This window comes from Chenopodium quinoa, unplaced genomic scaffold, assembly GCF_001683475.1.
Source record: "Chenopodium quinoa cultivar QQ74 unplaced genomic scaffold, ASM168347v1, whole genome shotgun sequence".
In the NCBI taxonomy this organism is placed as follows: Eukaryota; Viridiplantae; Streptophyta; class Magnoliopsida; order Caryophyllales; family Amaranthaceae; genus Chenopodium; species Chenopodium quinoa.
Window position 1 is genome coordinate 389,324 of NW_018742306.1, and position 22,977 is coordinate 412,300.

The 22,977-nt window shown below is 33.8% G+C and overlaps 2 protein-coding genes across 4 annotated transcripts; both read left to right on the forward strand.

Annotated features, from left to right (window-relative positions):
* The first annotated feature begins 2,613 nt into the window (after window positions 1–2,613).
* LOC110686992 (APO protein 3, mitochondrial-like) lies at window positions 2,614–6,357 on the forward strand. Of its 3 annotated transcripts, none has more exons than XM_021863636.1 (4): window positions 2,614–2,747; window positions 3,151–3,575; window positions 4,763–5,993; window positions 6,301–6,357. In XM_021863636.1, exons 2-3 carry the CDS (start codon window positions 3,172–3,174, stop codon window positions 5,652–5,654), a joined length of 1,296 nt encoding a protein of 431 aa, XP_021719328.1. In that variant the 5' UTR covers window positions 2,614–2,747; window positions 3,151–3,171; the 3' UTR covers window positions 5,655–5,993; window positions 6,301–6,357. The 3 variants fall into 3 exon arrangements, with proteins under 3 accessions (XP_021719328.1, XP_021719325.1, XP_021719321.1); XM_021863633.1 differs by having other exon boundaries at window positions 2,627–2,747; window positions 2,893–3,575; XM_021863629.1 differs by having other exon boundaries at window positions 2,627–3,575.
* A 5,159-nt stretch (window positions 6,358–11,516) lies between these two features.
* LOC110687008 lies at window positions 11,517–18,414 on the forward strand. Its single transcript, XM_021863645.1, has 7 exons — window positions 11,517–11,866; window positions 13,074–13,545; window positions 13,659–13,815; window positions 14,503–14,547; window positions 15,749–15,911; window positions 16,026–16,396; window positions 17,830–18,414. Exons 1-7 carry the CDS (start codon window positions 11,597–11,599, stop codon window positions 18,143–18,145), a joined length of 1,794 nt encoding a protein of 597 aa, XP_021719337.1. The 5' UTR covers window positions 11,517–11,596; the 3' UTR covers window positions 18,146–18,414.
* Window positions 18,415–22,977: the final 4,563 nt, after the last annotated feature.

A 22,977-nucleotide genomic window follows, 5' to 3' on the forward strand; every position in this document is an offset into this window, starting at 1 on the left:
TTCATCTATTTTTTTAAACTATTCATCTATATATTAACCTATACTAAAAGCAAATCTTTTCATGACACTATTACCTTGTGAAAATTTTCCCTTTTTTGCTTTTTCCTTATTTTATTTTATTTATTTTTTTTATTTTTGCAAAATCTTTAAGTAAACTATTTATTCCTTATGTATTTTCTTTCTGGTTTGACAATCATATTCCATATATACCCAAATGAAATATTTTTTAATATCTTTTGTATACTTTATATTTTGTAATATTATTGTCAAAAGTATTTAACAACCATGCATAAATGCATTGCATGGGATTTTAACCTAGTTTTCCTATAAAAACATATTATAAAATAAAAAATTACTTTATCTGTTTTTTTAGTTGACACCTTTCTATTATCACGATCGCCAACGCATGTTTTTAACAATTAATACCTCTAATTATCAACATTATAAGATTATAAAAAGTGGATATTAATAAAATATACATTGAAACGATTCAAAAAAGATTCACATGAATATGTTTTATCGTATCTATAAACCATAAAAGCGAGTCAAAGCGTGTTGTGTGAATAATGTAAAAGTCAAACGCTGTCAAGTAAAATAAAGAATGATTTACAAAAATATGGTTACTTTAAAACTTCTTTACACTTTTGCGTCGGAATGAAACTTATTTACAGAACTACTGTCCACGTAGGCTTGGATAAGTTTATTTTTGGTTTATTTTTTATTTTTAGAGTAAAACCGCTACCTCAAGTAGCAGTTTTAGTACATTAAGAGGTTTTACCCTTCATAAATTGTTACATTGTATCTTTATTTGGAGTACTAAACACAAACCACTACTTAAGAAAAAATTACCCCTAAACGTATTACTGAGTCTACGTAGATTGTATTTTCGTAATTAAGTTTCATTCATACGGAAAACCGTAAATAAGTTTTTTAAAAGCTACTCCCTCCATTTCATAATGTTAGTCCCATATGAAATCAATCACATAAAATAAGAAAACAAATATATTTGGAATCTAACATTAAAGTACAACAGATTTCATAATTAGTTTACCTTATTTAACTTTTTTTATTTTTCATTAGGAAAGCACAAGTCATAATTGCATAATTTAAGGTAAAAATTTCCTTACTTAGAGCAAGTTTAGCGCCAAGACTTGGGGTGACATCATCATTTTGAGTTTTAAGACATATGCTTAAGACTTTTTCCATTTTTCTTCAAAAATCTCAAGCAAGTATCATATTAAGTCTTGAAATTCCAAAACTCAACTTAAGACTTGAGATTGTGACCCATCTCACTTTTATTTTTATTATCCCCCCCCCCCCTTTTTTTTTTTTTTTACACTTTTCTACATATAATATGTCAAATATTTAAATCTTAGGGCTAAAGTGATAAATTTGTTTAAGTCTTAGTGAGTCTTAACAAGAATTTAATGACATCATTTTCAATGGGAACCACCAAACATGATGTCACAATCAAGTTTTCAGACTTGGGGCTAAACTTGCTCTTAAGTCATGTCATCAATACACAATCAATTAATTCCAAAAAAATCAAATTATAAATGAAATATATTCGATATAGGTATATCTTTTTGAAACGCCCAAAATAGTACTTCGTATATGTGACTAACATTATGAAACAAAGGAAGTATATTTTTTTGTAAATCTTCAAAAAAAAAAAAAAAAAAAAAAAAAAAAGAAATTCCCATTGGTACATCCGTGGTTCTGACTTTTCCCATTGATACACTCTTAAATTTTTTACTTCCCATCGGTACACCCATGGTTTGGTCTTTTTCCCAACCGTGACTAACACCGTTAAAAAGTATTTCACTAAGTTAAAATAATTAAGGAAAAGACTATAATACCCCTTTTAAACATCTAATGTCTCGATTTGCGTGTTGAATATTGTTCGGTTAAAGTTTTGGGGGTCATGTTAGTCCATAATGATCCAAATTATCCACAAATTAGCAAAAAAAAAACGTAAATGTCTCATATGCGTGTTAAAAAATGTCTCGATTTACGTGTCGTTACTTTTTATGATATTAATTGTTCGGTTAAGGTTTTAGGGGTCATTTTGATCCTTTATGGATCTAAATCGAACTCGAAATTGTTAAAAAAAATTAGCGAAAATGTCTCATTTTGCGTGTCATGACAAAAAAAAAATACGGATCAGTAAGAAATATTGTGACATGCAAAATGAGATACTTTCGTTAATTTTTTGACAATTTCGAGTTCGGTTTAGATTCATAAAGGGTCAAAATGACCCCTAAAACCATAATCGAATAATAATTAACACAAAAAAGTATCGACACGCAAATCGAGACATTTTTGACACGCATATGAGACATTTGCGTTATTTTTTTGCTAATTTCGAGGTTAATTTGGTTCTTTAAGATATAATATGACTCCCAAAACTTATTATAATATTTTCCTTAATTATTTTAACTTAATGAAATACTTTTAACGGTGTTAGTCACGGTTGGGAAAAAAATCAAACCATTGTGTACCGATGGGAAGGCAAAAATTTAGAAGTGCATTAATGGGAAAAGTCAAAACCAGGTGTACCAATGGAAATTTCAAAAAAAAAAAAAAAAAAAAAAGGAAGTATATTGTAATTGAAGTTAAAAACTTAAAACCAAATACCGTAAAACTTAAAACCAAATACCGTACTTCGTATAATTAAAGTTCACCCCGCTGCATTTCTCCTCCATTAAAGCGGCTTGTGAGTTGTGAGCAATGAGTTAGCTTCTGAGGTAACTTTTTTTGTATTTATTTTTTTCAATTATCGAATATCAATTTCAAAATCTAGCGTTAATCGTTAATTTAATTCAATTTAGGGTTCTTCTAAAGTGAATTGATTATTGAACTATTGGGTTATAAATTCTTACCATGTTGCAGGCGTTGGTGTTTATAACTTGTGAGTGTTAACTTTCAGTTTCATTGATTTGGGTGTTGTTTTCTTGCTTCTACTGGTTTAATTATTTTGTGGGTTTAGTATGGGGGTCATTTTTAGATTATGAGAATATTTTTAGTGTGTAGTTTATGACATGTATTTCTTAGTTGTGTTGTCTTTTGAGGATGGGTTTAATTTCGAATTAATAAGGTGGGTTTTTTTATAAGATTGATTTTTGATGTAAAACGAGCTTGGATTTTCAGCTTAAATATGTGAAAATTGTCATGAGTTTGGTGAAGAAAATCAAGTTACATCAATACATTCGCTGTTACCTTTATTGTGTAAGCCGACATTGTCATGGAGGCAGCGGTGTTGATGGGGAGGATGTAAGGGTGATTCCCTTTGGAGCAGAAGTTGATGATCCATTGTATTTAGATTTACCGGGGCCTCCTCGATGCAAATCGGAGAGGAAGCCGTATGTAACTCCCATGAAAACCCTTATAAAGAGAGCTAAGGAGGAAAGGGAATTGATGAGATTGAATCCTTGTCGAGTCCTTGAGCATCCCCCTGATAATGGCCTTCTTGTTCCTGAGCTTGTGGAAGTGTCTAGACGAGTTTATTGGGCACGAGAGTCACTTCTCATTGGCGTCTCAAAGCTCCTTTCCTTCATACCTGTTCTCCGATGCAGGTTAGATTTGTATATTGCGTTATTTTTCAATAAGTTGTTCTCCAGTAACTACACCATTGTGTAGAAAGATTGGTTCTTGAACTTGGAAAGTTGTTTTCACTAGTATTTCTCGGTTACTTAATATAAATTTATCTGTTGAATTTTTCGAGTCATTTATGATTGTTACTATTTATAGTGTGTTTGGATTGAAGGAAATGGAGGGAAAGGAAGGGAAGGAAAATGGAGGGTGGGAGTTTCTTTCATTTGGATAAAAAAAATTAGGGAGAAGGGAATTGGAGGGGAGAGAAATAAAGGGATTAAATTCTAAGAAAACGATCCCTCCAATAGTGAAGAAATTTGGAAGGAAAACTCATCCGTATTCCTTCCCCTCCCTCTCTTTCTTTTCCTTCCCTTAACATTACCCAAACAAACCGTTAATAATCATTAGCCAAAGAAAGTTATTTGCTGTTCTATCAACTTGTCATTTGTTTTTAAAATCAGGGTGCTTCAAGCTATATCTAATACCATGTTTTACATGTAGGATTTTTTTATGAACACATCTTGTAATTTATTGAAAAAAAAAGTCTTAGTTGACATAGTAGTAAGAATGGTACTCCAACTTATTGTGTATTGATGGTAATTTCTGTGAAAATGGTTTTAACTTCTGCCATGATGGATAGCAAAATCGACTCAATGCATCTATCTGTGACTGTTTTACTGACTCGGTTGATAATAGCTACTGTATTGTTTAGAGCATTACATTCATATAACTGGACAGCTGCTATGACTGTTTGCCTCATGTTTGGCATCCAAGAAACATAAAACATAAGAGTAGATAGTGTTAACAGATACACAATATCTACTCTTATGTTTTATGTTTCTTGGATGCTAAACATGAGACAAACAGTCATAGCAGCTGTCCAGTTATATGAATGTAACACTATGATAGCAGCCAATATGTGTTGCAACATCTGGAGACAACAAAGAAAAAAAAAAACCTTAGTTTGATATATATATATATATATATATATAAACAGTAATTGAAACTCTTAGATGGTGCATCAACAGATAACCATTATTTGGGCTTGTCGGCTTAGCCTAAGCTTCTCTAAACGATGTGACAGTATTTTTAATTGTGAGTTGTAGTCAGTTAATTATTGGCTCGTTTATTTTCCCCAGTACATGTAGATGACTTTGGTTTGTTTCAGGTTCTGCTCAGAAATTCATATTGGCCATGTTGGGCATGAAATACGTACATGTACTGGACCTGGGAGTGGTTTCCGCCGTGCTATGCATGATTGGAAAAAAGGACGCTTAACTGATGTAATCTACTTTCCCAAATGCGTCCACCTTAATGACCGCGTTGGGAAACCAAGAGTTATCCATAATGAGAGATTTGATGTCCATCGCATCTCTGCAATATTGGAACTCTGTATACAAGCTGGTGTTAATCTAGAACAGTATCCTGTGAGGAGGAGAACAAAACCTGTATACTGCATTGAAGGAAGAATCGTAGACTTTGATCCTGAAATGGGTGAGAGTAATGCAAATCACGATAAAGGTCATAGTAATGATAATCTCAAAATTGATTCTGGTTTCATGACAGAAGTAGAAGATATTAAAGGTGATTCTATAAAAGACCTTATTCATCCATTGGTACAACTGAATCCTGAGAAGGGAGGAAGCTTAAAAGAATTGAGCATTGGGACAATGGCATCTTGGTTTGAGATGATATCAGGTGCACGAAAGATCATGGAGAAATACTCAGTATGGACGTGTGGTTACTGCCCTGAGGTTCAGGTGGGTCCCAAAGGACACAAGCTGAGGATGTGCAAAGCCAGTAGGCACCAGTCTCGTGATGGTTTGCATGCGTGGCAAGAGGCAACCATAGATGATCTTGTGGGCCCCAACTATGTCTGGCATGTTCGAGATCCTTCTGGCCCACCCTTATGCAACAATTTAAAAAGATACTATGGCAAGGCTCCAGCTGTGGTAGAGCTGTGTGTGCAGGCAGGTGCGCCTGTTCCAGAACAATACCGAAGCATGTTGAGATTAGATGTGGTTCCTCCTGATATTGATGAGGTGGATCTTGTTGTATGATGCTTGTTACAAGTAAAATGTTCATTGATATGTGATGGTGAAACCTTTCTCGTAGTGAGCAAGTGGACAGAACAATGAAAATTTAGTGATACCTTTCTGATTGCATCGATGAACTCACATGGATCAAACTAAAAATGAAAAGCAGAGAACTATTTCTAATGAGTTTATTCCCCTGCTCTTATCGTCGTGATGTTCATGACATTCCGTCAAGCCATCAACATGGCTAGCTAGCCCAAGGATTCCGGCTTGGGGTGCTTCAATGCTACAAACTTTGAATATTCGCATATGATGGTCTATTGTCATTTCTTAATAAAGAAGCTGATCAAGCATTGAAGCCTGGTAAAGTTTTTTTTTTTTTTTTTTTCCCCCCCCTTAGATTTGGTATCAAATATATTTCCCTTTCATGTTATGCTGCTTTCCCTCTCTCCTAGCAGACAAAGAAAAAGTAACCATTCATCATCGCCTCTGCTAGTGAGTCTGCAGGAAACTGTCCATTTAATCAACTCCTCAACATTTGTCAAGCCATGCATTGGTTTTGTCTGATCTTTAATGTGGCTTGCACAATTTTGAGTTTGGATAGTGGCTGTGATGAAGTCGCTCGTGCATAAAAAAAATTAGGCTAACTGTTCACCTTGTCACATTTCAGGAGCTAACTCCAATGGCGTATGAGTTATAACAATAGACAAACATCGCTCACTCAGCTGAAAACCCTTGCTGCTGGAAGGATCACTTGGTTTCTTAATGAAGCTGTTTTTGTAGGAGGGCCATGAGATAATGAGATGCAGAAACAAGTATGTCCTTGAAGTTTTGCGCTCATCAAACTGCTCTTTGAACTTATAACTGCTAATGTTTGTAGCCTATACCTACACAGTATTCAATTGTGGAGTGCTTTGAGGAAGCACTTTTTGAAGCTCCCATGACCCGAAATTTTTATCAATCCTGTAAATTAGCCATTGTCTGAGCTAGCTTTATAAAGACTAATGGGTGTAAATTAATAATTATCCTCTAGAGTTTTGTTTTGGACTTTAATAACAAATTAATACGTAGTAGTTATTATTATTAACAATTTTTAGATTGTAGAAAAACTTGTGAGAATATGATGAAAAGATGATAATAAGTGCCAAAAGTTGATGAAGGAAGAGTTAATCTCAAGGTTCTCAACTTTTGTTAGTTTTGTACTACGTATAAGATTCAGTACTTCTATGCAGGTACCTTGGATCAGAGGAAGCATTGTTTGATGCAATTGGGTCAAGTCCGTTGAATCCACAAATTATTATTTTTTTTTTTTTTTTTTGAATAGAAATCCACAAATTATTTAAAAGTGAAGGTCCTTAATGTTGCCAAAGGAGAATGAATTGCAAATTGTGCAATTATGTGTTGAGCTTATTGATGATGGCCTGATGGGTAGTCGAGAACTCGTTATCATTCCTGTTTTTGACGGTAGATTGGTTTGTAAACATTAAGTTTGCTAGCCTAATACAGTAATACTTGTATTTGTAACCCTTACCAAACCTTAGATGTGATCATATTTCAATGATAAAGGAAAGATGAGAAATCCAATTCTCTTCCAGTGGTTAGGTATAAGTATAGAAGGGCACTCTTGACTATTGGCGTAAAAATGAGAATCTAGAATCAAACAAGACTTGGCTGCGCCAAATGAAAACTTAAGAATTAGGATGCACAATTTGAAGGCCGGGAATCTCTAATTGAGATGCCACAACACATGTTAATTGCCGATTGGTTGTTGATGTAGTGGTGATTGGGAGTTTGGGACTGCACTTGGACACTTGATAGGAAGAATCGTGTGTTTGATCCCCTGCAATAATAATTAGGAGGGGATTGGAACATAACCATCCAGAACTGATCCCGAATCTAGATTAACCCAAAGGGTAAAACTGGTGGAACAAAAAAAAACATATGTTAGTTTCATATTGCAGAATACTATAGCAATTAGCTTTAGAATTTAATCTATCTATAACTAATACTAAAATAGCAACCGCTGATGACATATTTTTTCAAAGTTGTACATGTGGCGCTATTTTATGAAAAGATTTCCCGCTCAAATGCTAATTATTATTATTTTTTAAAACAAAATGCTAATTAATTTTAAATATGTAGCTATTATTTAGATAATTAATTTAAAATAGTACTATTTTTTTAATGTATTTTGATTTTTTTTTTCTAATGAGGAACAAGTTCGAGCAAAAACAAACAATTTATGTTGATATTAGGTTGTTGGAGTCTTTATAAGAGTTATAAGTTGTTAGCATAGTTGAGGTCAATTAAATTGAACTTATGAACATTTTAAACTCACTATATATATATATATATATATATTATATATATATTTTTATATATATATATATATTCAAAGATAAAAAAAAACTGGTAAATCCGTGCATCGCACGAGTGCTAACCTAGTATATATTGTTAGCTACTCCAAAGTCTAGATAGAATCTATAGAGACTCATTGGTGAATTAACTTTGTTTTTAGTATAGATTTAAATAAGGAAAATTCTCAACAGTAGCCTTCTACTATTGCTTATTTTCGATAGTAGCCATTTTTTTTTTTTTTTTGGATTCTCAATGGTAGCATCCTACTTTTTAAAAGTTGCAACCGTAACTTTAATTATGTATTTCAGTTAAATTTCTGTCAAAATTACCTTATTTTAATGAGACTAGGGTAACGATGATGACTTGTGAAGCATTTGAAAGTTACCCTAGTCTCTTCACAAGTCATCATCGTTAGACAATTTCACAATATTTCTCTTTCTAAAATGAATAACAATCCGTCTATAAAATCCATTTTTATACAAGTAAACATGCCACATAGATCACCGTCCTTTGAGACTTTGATGAGCTTGTCCTAATGAAGTTTTATTATGCATAGAGAAATGCAGACAAGGGGCAAGGGTATAATTACACGTAAATGCATATTATGAATTTAGAGTAGTAGTATTGGGTGATTGTTACTACCATTGGATGATCAAAGAGTATCATTGAACATTCAGTGATACAATGTTTGCATGTAATGGTACTATATTTGCATTCAGTGGTACTAAGTATATGTAGAAACAGTTGTTGACACCGAAATTTTGTTAATTATTAGGTGTCAGATATTTGTAAATAAGGAGATACTATCAAAGATATTATCTTCAAGATCTCGTAGAATATTTGATAGATATCTTGTTTACTACTCTATGACACTATATAAATAGGGTCGTTTTTAGGGTTTAATTGAGGTTCAAATGGAACAAGTCACAAAGACCCCATCTCCTCCCTACTACCAAATATTATAGGTACATAGTATGGATTAAACCGACAAGACCCTTTACTATAAACAAATATCAAAACCCTAGCCCTTTGAAGAAAGGAATCATCTAAGAGAGTTGTAACCTACAAATTATCATTAAAATTATTGTTCTCGTATATTTTCACAATAATGTTTTCATTCAAAATTGTTTTGTTTAGAAAACACTTTCCATATAAAATATTTTCATCCAAACAAGTGGAGCCTACATCTTTGATTTACCATTCAAAAAAAGAAATTTTTGTTACTAAACAATGGATATATACAAGACATAGGGTATATAACTTTGTATTTGATTAAACTAATGGCAAAAACAATCATAAAGAACACACAAATTAGTATAGAACAAATCACAAATTTCAAGAGAATTAGCAAGAGAATTATTATTATTATTATTATTATTATTATTATTATTATTATTATTATTATTATTATTATTATTATTATTATTATTATTATTATAAAATTTCAAAAAAACCTACAAAGTCAATCAATTTACAAGAGATTGGTAGGAAGCCGAGATACAATCTGGGCCCCCACCCTTTTAGCTATAGCGAACCCGATCCTGCTAAAGATGTGAGCAGCTGCACGAGCACTATCTGAGTAGCGAACGCTTGAACCTGCTTCAGCAACGCAATATCATCCTTCTCTAATTTTCCCCCAACGAAGAAAAGGAGAAAGAAAGAAAACCATAGCCAATAGCCCTGCAACGCGCCCCGTACTTGTCCCGCTTCAGCTGAGCCGCCGCCGACACAACACGACCAGGGACAAAGTCAGACAACCCCGATTGCGTTAAAGGTGAAGACCCAGTCAAGTCAACACATACATCAAGGCCTCTATCCCAGGAATAAAGCAACGCAACTACTGGTCGAATAGCCCCGTCGTTCCCTTCAGTCAACCCAACGTTAACCTCCTTTCGAGCAGAAATCCCATACCGAAAACAAATATCAACAAGGGTGTCACGAACAACGTTGTGCAGATGTTTAATACCCACCATCCCACCACAAGACACTGCATGATCCCCATAAATATCTCCGTAAAAAACCCTTGAGCTAGTTGAACACGGTGTTGAAACGGAGAACAAAGGAACACCCAACCGGTAGCAAAGAACAATACGGTAATTCTTACCATTCATAGTTTGACCCAAACCCGATATCGGGACCGTGCACAACCAGGCCGAAGAGTGATCCCCCTGTTGGACTTTCATAAGGCTACCTGACGCTGAGTTAAGGAGAAATTGGAATCCACAGATGCAGTGACCTTCGTGAAATATATATCTGCCAAGTTTTTCATGAGACTAGGGGCAGCGATCTCACTAGGGTTACTTATAAGGTCAATCTCCACAGCTCTGTTAAAAAGTCTAAGAGCACCATCGAAGACCGGTCCTGGATCAACAATACCATAATTGCAAAGAAGCTTAACCTGAAGACCAGAAGACTGCAGACGCGAGGCAAGGAAAGCATAATGTCGAACACCACCCGCCGAATAGACACCCAAACCACCATAAGAAAAAGGTAAGGTGGCAAGCAAACAAATTATTGTTATTATTATTATTATTATTATTATTATTATTATTATTATTATTATTATTATTATTATTATTATTATTATCACTTTTTTTTTGAAGACATTATCACATATTCTGATATTCACATGAATCTCTATATTTTTTTCCTTCCAATTGACACTCACAAACAAATTTTGGCTTTGTTTGGCAAATGGATGTTGGAGGTTGGCTGTTGGCTGATTCACTTGGCTTGTTTGACCAGCTGGAATGTTTGGCTGTTTATAATGGCTTTTGAAATTAGCTATTTAAGCTGACTGTTTATAAAAGTGTTTGGTAAATTAATTGTTGGTTGTTGGCTATTTATTAGATAATTTGTGGGCCAACAAGCCAAAAGCCAACAAAAAAGCTACTCAAAGCAGCTTTTTCATTTTGGCTTAAAAGCAAGCTTTTTTCCTGACTAAAAAACCAATTACCAAATACATTTTTTGGCTGTTTGACAACCTAAAAAAGTCCGCTCAAATTCATTTGTTGCAAATAATAGTATGAAACAAAGGTACTCGCAGTATATATTAAAAACTAGTATAAAATCTAACAATGAAAATTCAAAGTAGAAGTCGGAAGTTGTTGATCATAAGTAATTTAACCTTTAAATATAGAGAAAATGTTTTTGTAACTTTTAACCACAAGTCTTCACATTCTACTTTTCATTTTGGCATAATTCTTTACAAATTAAGACATATATCATGTTAAATTTCACATATTAACATAAGTAGTTGAGCATGATCTAATAAATAAAGTAATTTTTGATATTTTTCCAATTGCACCTAATGAGTACTCTGTAAAAGATAACGACATAGAGGGTAATGACGGCTCAACCGGTTCATCATGGATGACCCATACATATTTATGAGTTACTCTTCAAAAATTTTGTTTTTAAAACTAAACGAGACTTTTATTTTGAGACGGTATCTTAAAACTCGTAATTTAATTTTAAATATTAAAAAAAACGTGAATGAATAAATAATACCTACACCCAAAAATGGACCGCCTTATATTTGAGTTTTCAGTTTAACTTTGTGGCAGCAGCAACCGCAACCACCAAGGAAGAGAAGAGGAGAGAGAAAAATGAGCGAAATGAACGGCGGAGGAATACTAAAGAAACCCAAAAGAGAGATTGATTCAGATGCTGAAGATGATAACAAAAATTTAACCATTAACAACTATAGTATTACCAAAAATAATGATAATGATGTTGTTAATGATGATTCTGATGATGATGGAAGTGCTAGTACTAGCAGATATGATGAACAAGAAGAAGCCCTTGTTGCTCTTATTGAACATCGTGCCAAAGAAGTTGAACATCTTAAAACTCGCATCGCTTATTACCAAACTCAGGTTTTCTTCAATTTTCATTTCTTGTTTAATTGTTTGAATTTACTGCATTATTTTGTATGAGAATTTAATGGGTTTTAGGATTTGTAATTCTTGTATTATTTTGATGTTTGGTGATGGGTTCTTGAATTTTTGATGATTTGATGATTTGGGTTGTTGAATTTTGGGTTTTTTTTTGTTGTTTATCATAATGGGTATGCAATATATGAATTAGGGTTGATTTAAATGAGTGTGAATGTATGATTGTGTTTAAGTTTGTAAAGGGATCAATTTGGAAATATTTTGTCAGAAATTTATAATTGGAAAAGTGAACATTTTCATTTTACAATGCTAAATGTTGTTCTTCTTTTCCTTTTGTTCATAGAAAAGTTGTATCTTGTAAAAAGTTGCTTGGGCACCACCGATTGGTGACGGAAATAAAGGAAGGGAGAAAAAGGAAGTGAAAAGATAGGGAAGAAATTATTGTTCTTGTTGTTAAACGTACTTAGGTTTAGTGATTAGGAAGAAAGGGGAATTTACTTTCTATTTTAAGGGTTTGGAGAGTTCAATGGTAAGGAAATGAAATAAACTCTTGTTAGCTTTCTCAATTTTCTCGAATTCCGGTTAATTTGGTGCAGAAATGAATTGATACCATAAAAAAGGAGCTTTGGTATCAAATTATTTTCCCTTTTTACTTGGTTTTTTCTTTCTCCCAATCCATTATAATTAGACAAGAACTGTTAGAACTACAAACTTTTTTTTCACATCTTTAAAGTAAAGAAATACTCCATACTAATAATTATCATATTGGGAAATGACATAGAATACAGACTTTAAGTTTGAAACGGGAAAGGGAATTTTGTAGATGAGGAATATGGAACCTATAGTAGATAGGCAATACTGTAGATTGTATTGCATATATCAGCAAAGGTGCTGAATGAGGCCTACGGATGTTGAGGTTGGAAAGTTGTCAAGAGTTCTTGAAGGGAATTTTTTATCTGTGCTTTATCTAGACAAGAGTGAGAAGCTTGGAACTAAAAGCATTCTGCCTAGAATTTATTTGGGTGGCCATTTACATCTTTTAGAAGCTATAACTTTTGACGAAACATACTGAAAATTTACCTATGATCTCTTTTCATCGTTTGGGGTATATTTTGCTGATGATAACTTAGGATTTTGTTCAACAAATCTCGAAGGAACCACTGCCTAATTTTTTAGGAAAATTCTGCAGCTTAAACAAGCACAACAGAGATTAGATGATTCACAAAATAAGTTGGTTAATGTTCGGCGCAAAATAAGTGACATTAAGTGGAATATTCCGCTTGGTCTTAAAAAGGAGCATAGATCTAATCCAGTGAATGGAGGTTCCTCCCAGCGTCAGTTGCAATCCAAACCACAACTTTTGATTCCAGGTGCTAACCAAAAATCATCCCGGCCAATGACTGTGGCTGACACTGGTCCAAAAGCTTCTCCCAGTCGTCATGATAGTCCTGTGAAGGCAAGAGGAGATAGATCTCATGGTACAATAGCATCACCCAGTCGCTATGATAGTCCTGTGAAGGCAAGAGGAGATAAATCTCATGGTCCAAAAGCTTCACCCAGTCGTCATGATAGTCCTGTGAAGGAAAGAGGAGATAGATCTCATGGAACTCCTAGATCAGAAGATGCAAAGTCTCAGGTTGTAGGGGCAAAGAGGAAGCTTGGTAAGATATACCTGCCTACATAATGGAATTATTGGTTGTAGTAATAGTTTTTAGCTTCTTGGGTTCCCATGCTGAAAGTAATATGCTAATTCCTCACACAATGGTGTTTACAGAATGCAAAGAACATATTGAATTAACATCCAAAGTACGCAGCTCTTCTTCACCAACTATGATTCAGAGCTATGCAAGTACTCATATCTCAAGTCAGCATAAAAGGAAGCTCAGAAGTCTGACTATATGTCCTGTGATTGATAAGCTCTTCATTACCAGGTAGCGATCTAACTTGGTTTGCCTTTACAGTTCTCTAATTGCCTTATTTACTTTTTTCAAAAATTTTAAATGTATTCTGGGCATCAGTTTTATTCTGTTGTGACAATTCATCAGTAGAGAAGATGTGAAATGAATCTCTAGTTTGCAAGTTCATGTGCTTAAGAGATTTGGAAATTGTAACAATCATTAGTGATACTGGAACTTGAAGATTTTTCCTTGATCCTACCATAGTTTATTACATCACAAGTACCATGTTTGTAAGGGTCCTCTGAAGTTTTTCCATTAATCCTATGATAGTTTATTCCTTCACAAGTACTGTATTTGTAAGGTTTATCTTTAAGAAAGAGTAGAACATTTTAGTCAAAACTATGAAGTTGACATCTCACCCTTCTGATCAAATGATACAAAATAACCAAGTGTTAACAGGTATCTATCCATTTAGAAAAGCTGTCATGGATGTTAACACTCTTGTTCAGGAGGACAGAGATAGATTGACTCAGCATTAGATATTAGCCCATCAGCATTGGCATAAAGGATGTGTCGATGTGCTAATTGCTAGTGGTGGCTCTAAAGTCTAAACATGCTGTTTCCTGTGATGGAAGGAATATTATCTGCATTTTCTTAAATGATTTTTTACCAAGTCACAAGCTGCTAAATATGTCATTTTGTGTTGTTGATATGCTCCAGTGCACTTGATGGAATGGTGAATTTATGGCAGATCCAGGCTAAAGGGTATGTAATATCTGACTCTCTTATCTGTTTTTAAGATTGTTCCATGTATTGTACTTATTGTTGATTTCTGATGGAATCTTGAGTGAAATAATCTGTTATCACGAGGCAATTCAGATGTGGAATATTCAATGAAATAAAAAGCATCAGAAGTTCTGTACATTGGTGCATATATAAAAACATGTTTAATTTTTAAATGCTTTTTTCCCCATCGTGCCTCCTAGTCAAATTGTGATCCTTATCCTTTATGTGACTTGTGTCGTGTTCTTTTAATATTGTTAATGTTGTAAAGGTAGCTCTGATGTGTCTTTAGGAATGGATGGGAGGATGAAATGTGCTTGATGAAACATAAAACTTGTCCTTTCTTCCTTTTTTATGCCTTTCCTTTTTTTATTTTTATTTTTATATTTGCCTTTTCCCATTTTGTTTTGAGGTTGGAGTTCAATGAAATGAGTCTATGATTGAGGCTATGCTTATGGTTAATATTTCATGTGATGAAAGATACAAACCCAAATTAGCGATATGTCGTTTGCAACTTTGCATGAACACTAACAAAATAATTTGTATTAGGAAAACATTGTATATGTGAATGCAAGGGGCATCTCAATCCCTTATCTTTGAATCACAAATGTGTTTAATTCTTTATCTTGGAGTTTGATAGTTGAGGCATAAGTGAGCTTATATGGTTGCTCACTTGCTCTAGTGAAGTAGGACTTCTCCATGGAAACTAACTTGGTGTTAAATTGTTGATATCTTGATCAGTTTCAATTTAGTTTTTTTTTTTTTTTTTTTTTTTTTTTTTTTTTTTTTTTTTTTTTAAAAAAAAAAAAAACAAAAACATTCAACTTTGTATAATTGCTTGGTTGAAACATGTTATGTGGAAAGATAACCATCTTTTTATCTAGATTTTATGCCTAAGAATGTCAGTATGTAAACTCTACTTCACCCAGCTCTTGTAATTATGATTACTTATTGATATGATATGATATGTATATATTTCTACAGTATTGTTTGAACAGACATGTAAATGAACACAAAAGCATTAATCCAAGCTGCAATCAAGAATGGAGATATAAGGGGATTGAGTGTAGCTCAAAAAGCTTAGTGAATGTGCTAGCATTACTTTCCTTTATCAGCTCCTTGTCCTAAGCTTACAGCTTTTAGGTGCTGATTGGTATTTGCATGTTTTTGTACTATAATCTAGATCAGGTGCAACTCTTCTGAGCTCTACAGAATGTCTATCTCCAAAACAGAGGAGATGGCCTGAAGATATAGCTTGGCATCCGGAAGGGAATAGGCTAGTTGCCGTATATAGTGCCGATGGTGGGGATAACCAGATATCAGTGCTGAATTTGAACAAAAGCCAGGTACTGGACTACTTCTGTGTTTCACCCTCTTGTTATATTATTGTACCATAGATTGTTAATGTTTCTGTAAAATTTTGAGATTTGAAAGATGCCTGACTTTTATGACTTTGACAGAGAGCTCGCGTGTCTTTCCTGGAGGAGAAGCCGCACATTAAGGGTATCATCAATAGTGTTGCATTCATTCCTTGGGATGATACTTGTTTTATGACAGGTGGTAGTGATCATGCTGTCATATCTTGGAATGAGAAAGATGGTGGTGATGTATGGAAACCAAAGACATTGCATAGGAATCTTCATTCATCTGCAGTCATGGGAGTTGCTGGGATGCGCCACAAGCAAATGGTAGTGTCTGCTGGTGCAGATAAGAGAATAATTGGATATGATGTGCTTGCTGGAAGGGCGGATTACAAACACCAAATAGATAGCAAATGCATGAGTGTGCTTCCTAATCCATGTGACTACCACCTTTTCATGGTTCAGACAGGGTAAATGGCATCCTTAATCATGCAATGATATTCTTTTACTACCTCCGTTTTCTTATTATGTGCAACAAAGGAATATTTTATGTCTCACAAATAATTCCCCTTTGTTGCACATAATAAGAAACGGAGGTATATTCTGTTATATTGAAGTGCTGCTTAGTATACAGTTTTAAATTCGAAGGGGGGGGGGGTGTAAAAAAAATTCTGCAAGAGGATATGAGAATATGTGAAGTGGGTAGGAGGTAGTGATGTGCTTCACACTTTTACTTTTCCTTGCCTGCATTAGGAATCCATACTGTGTGAATCAGCCAATGTTGTGATACCTGGACAAGCTGGTGGTTGCAGGCCAATTAGCTGAACTATCACCTCATAAAGTGGCAATGAAAAGCTAATAGAGCAGTGAGGTATTTGAACTATGAGTATTGTTTGTTTTTGGAATTGATAGATGATTTCATTATTTGATAGACTTTAGGCATCTACAATTGACATTAAACTCAACCACACATGTATCTAACATGTCAAAATCAACTTCATTTCCAATAAAACTAATATATGACACTTTACTCACCCTTTGTCTTCTCATTTCCCCATGATGCAGCCTTCTTCTAGGGGTTCCAACCATCTTGGGGACTAGGGTTTTAGGGAGGAGAGAAAGAAAGGTAGAGATGGTATATTTACTGTATAGCATATCTGACTTTGAAAATATTTAATAGCTCAAGTGTTTAGAGCTTCCCTCCCGCTTCTAAGAGATCTTGGGATCAATTCTCACCCCCGCCCTTGTAGCTCTCTAAACACCCAAAAAAAAAAAAATGATTATCACAATTGAACCATCATGCAAACAACTCTGCATGTTGTTTCATTGCGCCGGCTCCAAGTTGCATCTTTTTTGCATTATGTCTAAACCAGGCTTCTACTATATTGGAATTAATTCTTAAATGGAATTGTGGTTGAACTGATGGATTCAGTTGGGTTGTCTCTTTTTCCCTTCAAAGCTCGAGCTTGTGTGGTGTACACTTCTGAGAGTTCTAGGTAATTGAAAGTAACTATAAGAAGACCACTTAACAGAATGTTCTGTTATTCAAGCTTCTAATGCATTGCTGTAATCTGAACTTTTGCATCTTATAACCATATGAAATTAAGTGTTTTGAATTTATGTTCTGGTTTCTCTAAGACAGGCCAACAGGGTTGAGATGAAATGAAATTATATGTTATCTTGTCCCTGGTCATTATTCATGAAGCTTGAAAGGTTCTTTTAGCTTGAAATTGTGGAAAACTTCTGGATATTAGAGTTGAATTTAGCTCTGTTAGAGGAGATTGAAATCTTTATTGTTTCGCAGTACTTTATCTGGTAATCTGATGATCCCAAAAACTTGAAGCTGCCCTCGTCCCAAAATTCTATGTGTCTTGCTTCTTATGAGTTATGCATTATGTTACAGGACCCCAGAAAGGCAACTTCGACTGTTTGATATTAGGCTTCGGAACTCAGAACTTCATGCATTTGGGTGGAAGCAAGAAAGCAGTGAGTCTCAGTCAGCTTTGATTAACCAGGCATGGTCTCCTGATGGTCTGTACCTCACTTCAGGTTCAGCAGACCCAATGATCCATGTATTTGATATCAGATACAACTCTCACAAGCCTTCTCAATCTGTGAAAGCTCATCATAAACGGGTTTTTAAAGCTGAGTGGCACCCCACGTTGCCACTTCTCGTCTCTATATCCTCTGACTTGAACATTGGACTTCACAAGATTTGATGAAAATCGAGGCTTGTCTATCTTCTGCTCCAAAGTTTTGGTTTTTCTTATTTCCCCCTAGGTTTTTGTCTTGAGTGATGCCTCACTTCTTTTGGATTACAGAAAGGAATTGTATGCTATTGTCTTAGGAAGTAGGACAATGCCTAGGGATGCTGCACAAATGCTAAAGTGCGGCAGTTTTCCTGGGGTGGTTGATGGACATATCTGCCTTTGTTATACAAACATGATTTTGACCTGTAAGATTAGATTAGCAGTCCAATTGTTTTACATTTTTTCTTTATAGTATATCAGCATCTGCTTGTATGTAAGCCCTCCGTTCTAAAGCTTTCGATAATGGTGTTCGTGTTTGGTTGAATGCTGCTGAATTACAGATCGAAAAAGGTTTGGGATTTCTGTTCTACCTGACTGTTTGGTTCGACATTATCTCACTCATGTCTGATTCTGCACCAAATACTACAATATCACAAACTCAGCAATCCCCAACCTGAATATTTTTCAATTGAACTAGAACTGCTGTACAGTAAATCTGATTCAGCCTGTTAAAATTACCCAATACGAAAGACTAATTGTTCTGTCCTTAAATAGTTATCATGTCGATGCAATCCTTTTCTTCGTAGGATGAAAGGATATACCGTATTGGTAAAGCTATTAATTTTCTGTAAGGAAAATACTAAATTTAGACAACAACAAAAGGCATCATGACTATTAATTCCGAACAAAAGGAGTATACCACAATATATGTGCGCTTAAATGTATTTGACATTGTATATGTGCTCGACTTTGTTGATAGAGCCGGGTGTGAGGTGACTTGCATGTTGATAGATGATGGGCCTGAAATGTCTTACGTTCATTCACCACCAACACCAAAGCAATACTATCCCATCACTTGTGGGCAATACCACAATATACTCGTTGACTGCCTCACCTCTGTTGATTTTTGTTTTATACAGAGTATACAAGAATAATGTGCACATACACACGCGCCTTTCATCGATAACAAGTTTTCTTACTTTTTGATATGTTAAATTAAAGTTTTGAGTGAAGATATGCCTAATCCTAATGTTATTTTGTACTCCGTACTTCCTTTACAAAAAAATACTACAAAGTACGGAATAATAAATTATGTAAATCAATTATGTACAGGAGTACAGCCAAACCAGCTATATTGTACCTGGATTGCTTAATTAAAATGGGATTTAGAATAATTGTTTGTATTACTTTCAAAGACAAGTATAGCCTCATTTTCGGTCATAAGTCACGACTTATGCTACTTGTGTCCCTTCTTTTCTAGTCACAATAATATGTTGGATCTTGGGTTACGGCTACTTTTAATCCGTAGTTAACTTTGTTTATTTCATGATTTTTATTAAACTGTGAAGGCTTAATTTGGTTTTAGATTTTTTTTTTTTTTTTTTTTTTTTTTTTTTTTTTTTTGACAAGTGGGTTTTAGACTTTGATCAAAGTTTCAAAGTTAATTTTGTTTTTATCCATTAATAATTTTAATCTTGGTTTCATTTTTTTTTTCCCTCTTATTTTTGAGAGAACTTAATCTTCATTTCATAAAATTACAGTGACATGGTGCATGAATGATTTGTGTTTTTATAAACTAGATATCGATGCATATAAGGTATTATATGGGTTGATTTAAAAACAAGAGTGACCATATATATTTTAAAATCATAATAATTTTGAAAAATTGAAAACTGATAACACAAAAGTAAAAAACTTACTCTATTTTATTTTCTTTTTTTTTTTTAAAAAAAAAGCGATCATAAACAAGCCATAAGATAGTTATCTTCCCATGTTTTGTGGCGTTGTCTTAATTCAAAAGGTTAAGGTTAAGATATAAGAGGGGGCATTGAAAAGTTTTTTTTTTTTTTGATGTTAAGTATAAAAAGCCTTGTGTGTGTGTGTGTGTTTTTGTGTGTGGGGGGAAAATCCAGCCATAGACTGAAAGACTGTGACAATCTTAAACAAGCCCTACGATAACCACAAAAAACGATCATAAACAAGCCTTAAGATAAACATAAGTACATAATGTCTTTCCTAAAAAAAATAGTCCATATGTCACAAATTATGCTAAGTTAGAACACACTTGAAGATGACACGTATCATTGTCGGTGTGTCTTTTTGTTATTGATTATTGATAATTAAACCGTTATTGTTACCATGTGTTTGGTTAAAAGGCTCGTTTTCACCCATTTGTTACCTCTCTAAAGCTAAGATAACAATTAATTACTCTAACCCAACTCAAACAAAACTAAAGAGAATTAGGTCTAGGTAATTCATTTCCATGTTTAAATCAAATAAATGAAAAGGATAATGGTTAAATAATTCATTTTCTTATTTTTATTCATTTTCTTTCCACTCCATTTCCGATATTCATAAAAATTTCCTCCTAGATTTCCATATCAAACAAACAAATCCTAAATATATCCTACTGTTATTTAGGGCCGGTTTCTATTTACTATAAACAACTAAAGGGAACTGAACTGATTGGAGTTGAATAGAAATATTTGACTATAAATTAATGATTTTTAACTATGGATTAGTAATGACATTAATCCACTAATAATTATGAAAAATAAAATGAAGTTCAAAATTAATCCATTAATATTTTTTTTAATTTATTTTATTTTCATGTTAATTATTGTCTGTGATTTTCTACTGTAATAGTTTGGCTCCTAAAAAAATGAAACAAAAACAATTTCCAAATATACATTAGACATAGGGCCTATTTTGATTTACTGAACTGAGATGAACTAAACTGAATTAATTGGAGCTAAATTGAACTGAACTAAGCTAAAATGAATTGTTAATGAGAAGAAAAAAATTAGGAAGGGAATTGAATTGAGCTAAACTGAAATTAAGCTTAAGAGAACATGCCCATAAAGATGAACTTGAAAAGATCGACCCAAAGGCATGCCTTAATTAAATTCTTATTAACAATATCATTAGCTAAATCATATAAAATAAATAAATTAGCAAAAGAACTGAATTGAGCTAAACTGAAGTGAACCGAACTGAATTAAGCTGAACAGAACAAGCCCTTATAGACTAGGGATGACTAGGGGTGTTCATAATTCGGATTAAAACCGAAATTCAATCCAATCCAAACCGAATTATCAATTCGGATCGAATCCAAACTTTAAATCGGATTGAGATTTTTTGAAAATTCGGATTTTCGGATTGGATCGGATTGACCCTAATTGGATCCGATCCAAACCGAAAACCGAATTGTAAAATTAAGCTTGTATAAATATGGATTTATTTGTTTTTTTGAAGTTTAGCTCAAATACTTGCTATGACATAAAATAAATTAGGGGGACTTTGTATTAATTAACTAATGACTTGATGTTGAGCTACTTATTTTAATCATGATTTTGAAGACTTTTATTTATATTACAGCTTTATTTTTATAATCGTATTAGGCGCTAAAAAATAATGTCTTATAATTCGGATTTTCAGATCGGATCCAAATAACCTAAATTTAATTCGGATTGGATCGGATTGAATTGGGAGAGAAATTCGGATCGGATCGGAAAATTGAAAACCGAATTATAGTTCGGATTGGATCGGATTTGGACTAAATCCAAACCGAAAACCGAACGGACACCCCTAGGGATGACAGGGGGGTATTAAAATGCGGGTCCTACACCGCATCCTCCCCAGTTGGAGCAGATATGGGTCTAACTTTGGCGGGTAAGTAGGCAGGTATGGGTACAAAAGTCATACCCACTATGGGTAGCGGGTGGGTGGTGGATTTGATGCCATAGCTGCCTATTACCCGTCTACCTGCCAATTACCCACCTACCCACCTAGTTACCCGCCTACTCGCCTAGTTATCCGCCAACTTATTACTACTATTATTTTTTTATCACAAATTGATTGCTACCTTGTATAATATGCTATTAAATTATGTATTTACAACAATTTAGATATGGCAAAATGACATATTTATAGAAAATTTATTAAGCAAATGTTGTTAGGTTGGCATGTAAAAAGCGGGTGGTGGATATCCACATGGGTGGTAAATCTAGGTTTTTACTCGCTTAGGCGGATATGGGTGTTAAAATTTTACCCGCCGCGAGTAGGTGGTGATGAGTATAAATTTTTTTAGCAGGTGCGGGTACGTATGGGGAGGGGGTACCCGCACCGCACCGCTCAATTGCCATCCTTAGAGACGAAGAGAATACTACGAAGTACTCCTTTCATTTTTAAAGTACTTGTTCCATTTCTCTTTGGTACGCATGCCGATGCTATTTTTTTTATCAATTATATCTTAAATTATGAACAAATTTAAATTATAACAACTGAAAATTAATAATTTATTCATTGAGACGATTCCAATAAGTATCCACAAGATTATATTTATTCTTATATAAAAATTACAAACATTAGTTAAAGTAGGAGAAATGAATTATACAAAAAATAGAAATTGAACAAGTATTTAAAAACAGAGGGAGTAAGAGTCTGTTCTCTTCCGCTTAATTTCAGTTTAGTTCAGTTCCTACGGAGTAATAACCTTCTTTTCATAAACAATTCAGTTGAGCTCACTTCAGCTCCATTCACTTTAATTCAATTCAGCTAAGGGCCTGTTCCGATTGACTGAACTCAGCTGAACTGAACTGAACTGAACTGAGCTGAACTGAACTGAACTTATTAATTAGTGTTTTTTAACTACGGATTAGTGATCTTTGATTATTTATTGATTATTTATTACTATACATATGTGTATATACAAATGTACATATTATTATTATTATTATTATTATTTATTAATTATTATTATTATTTATTGATTATTATTATTATTATTATTATTATTGTTG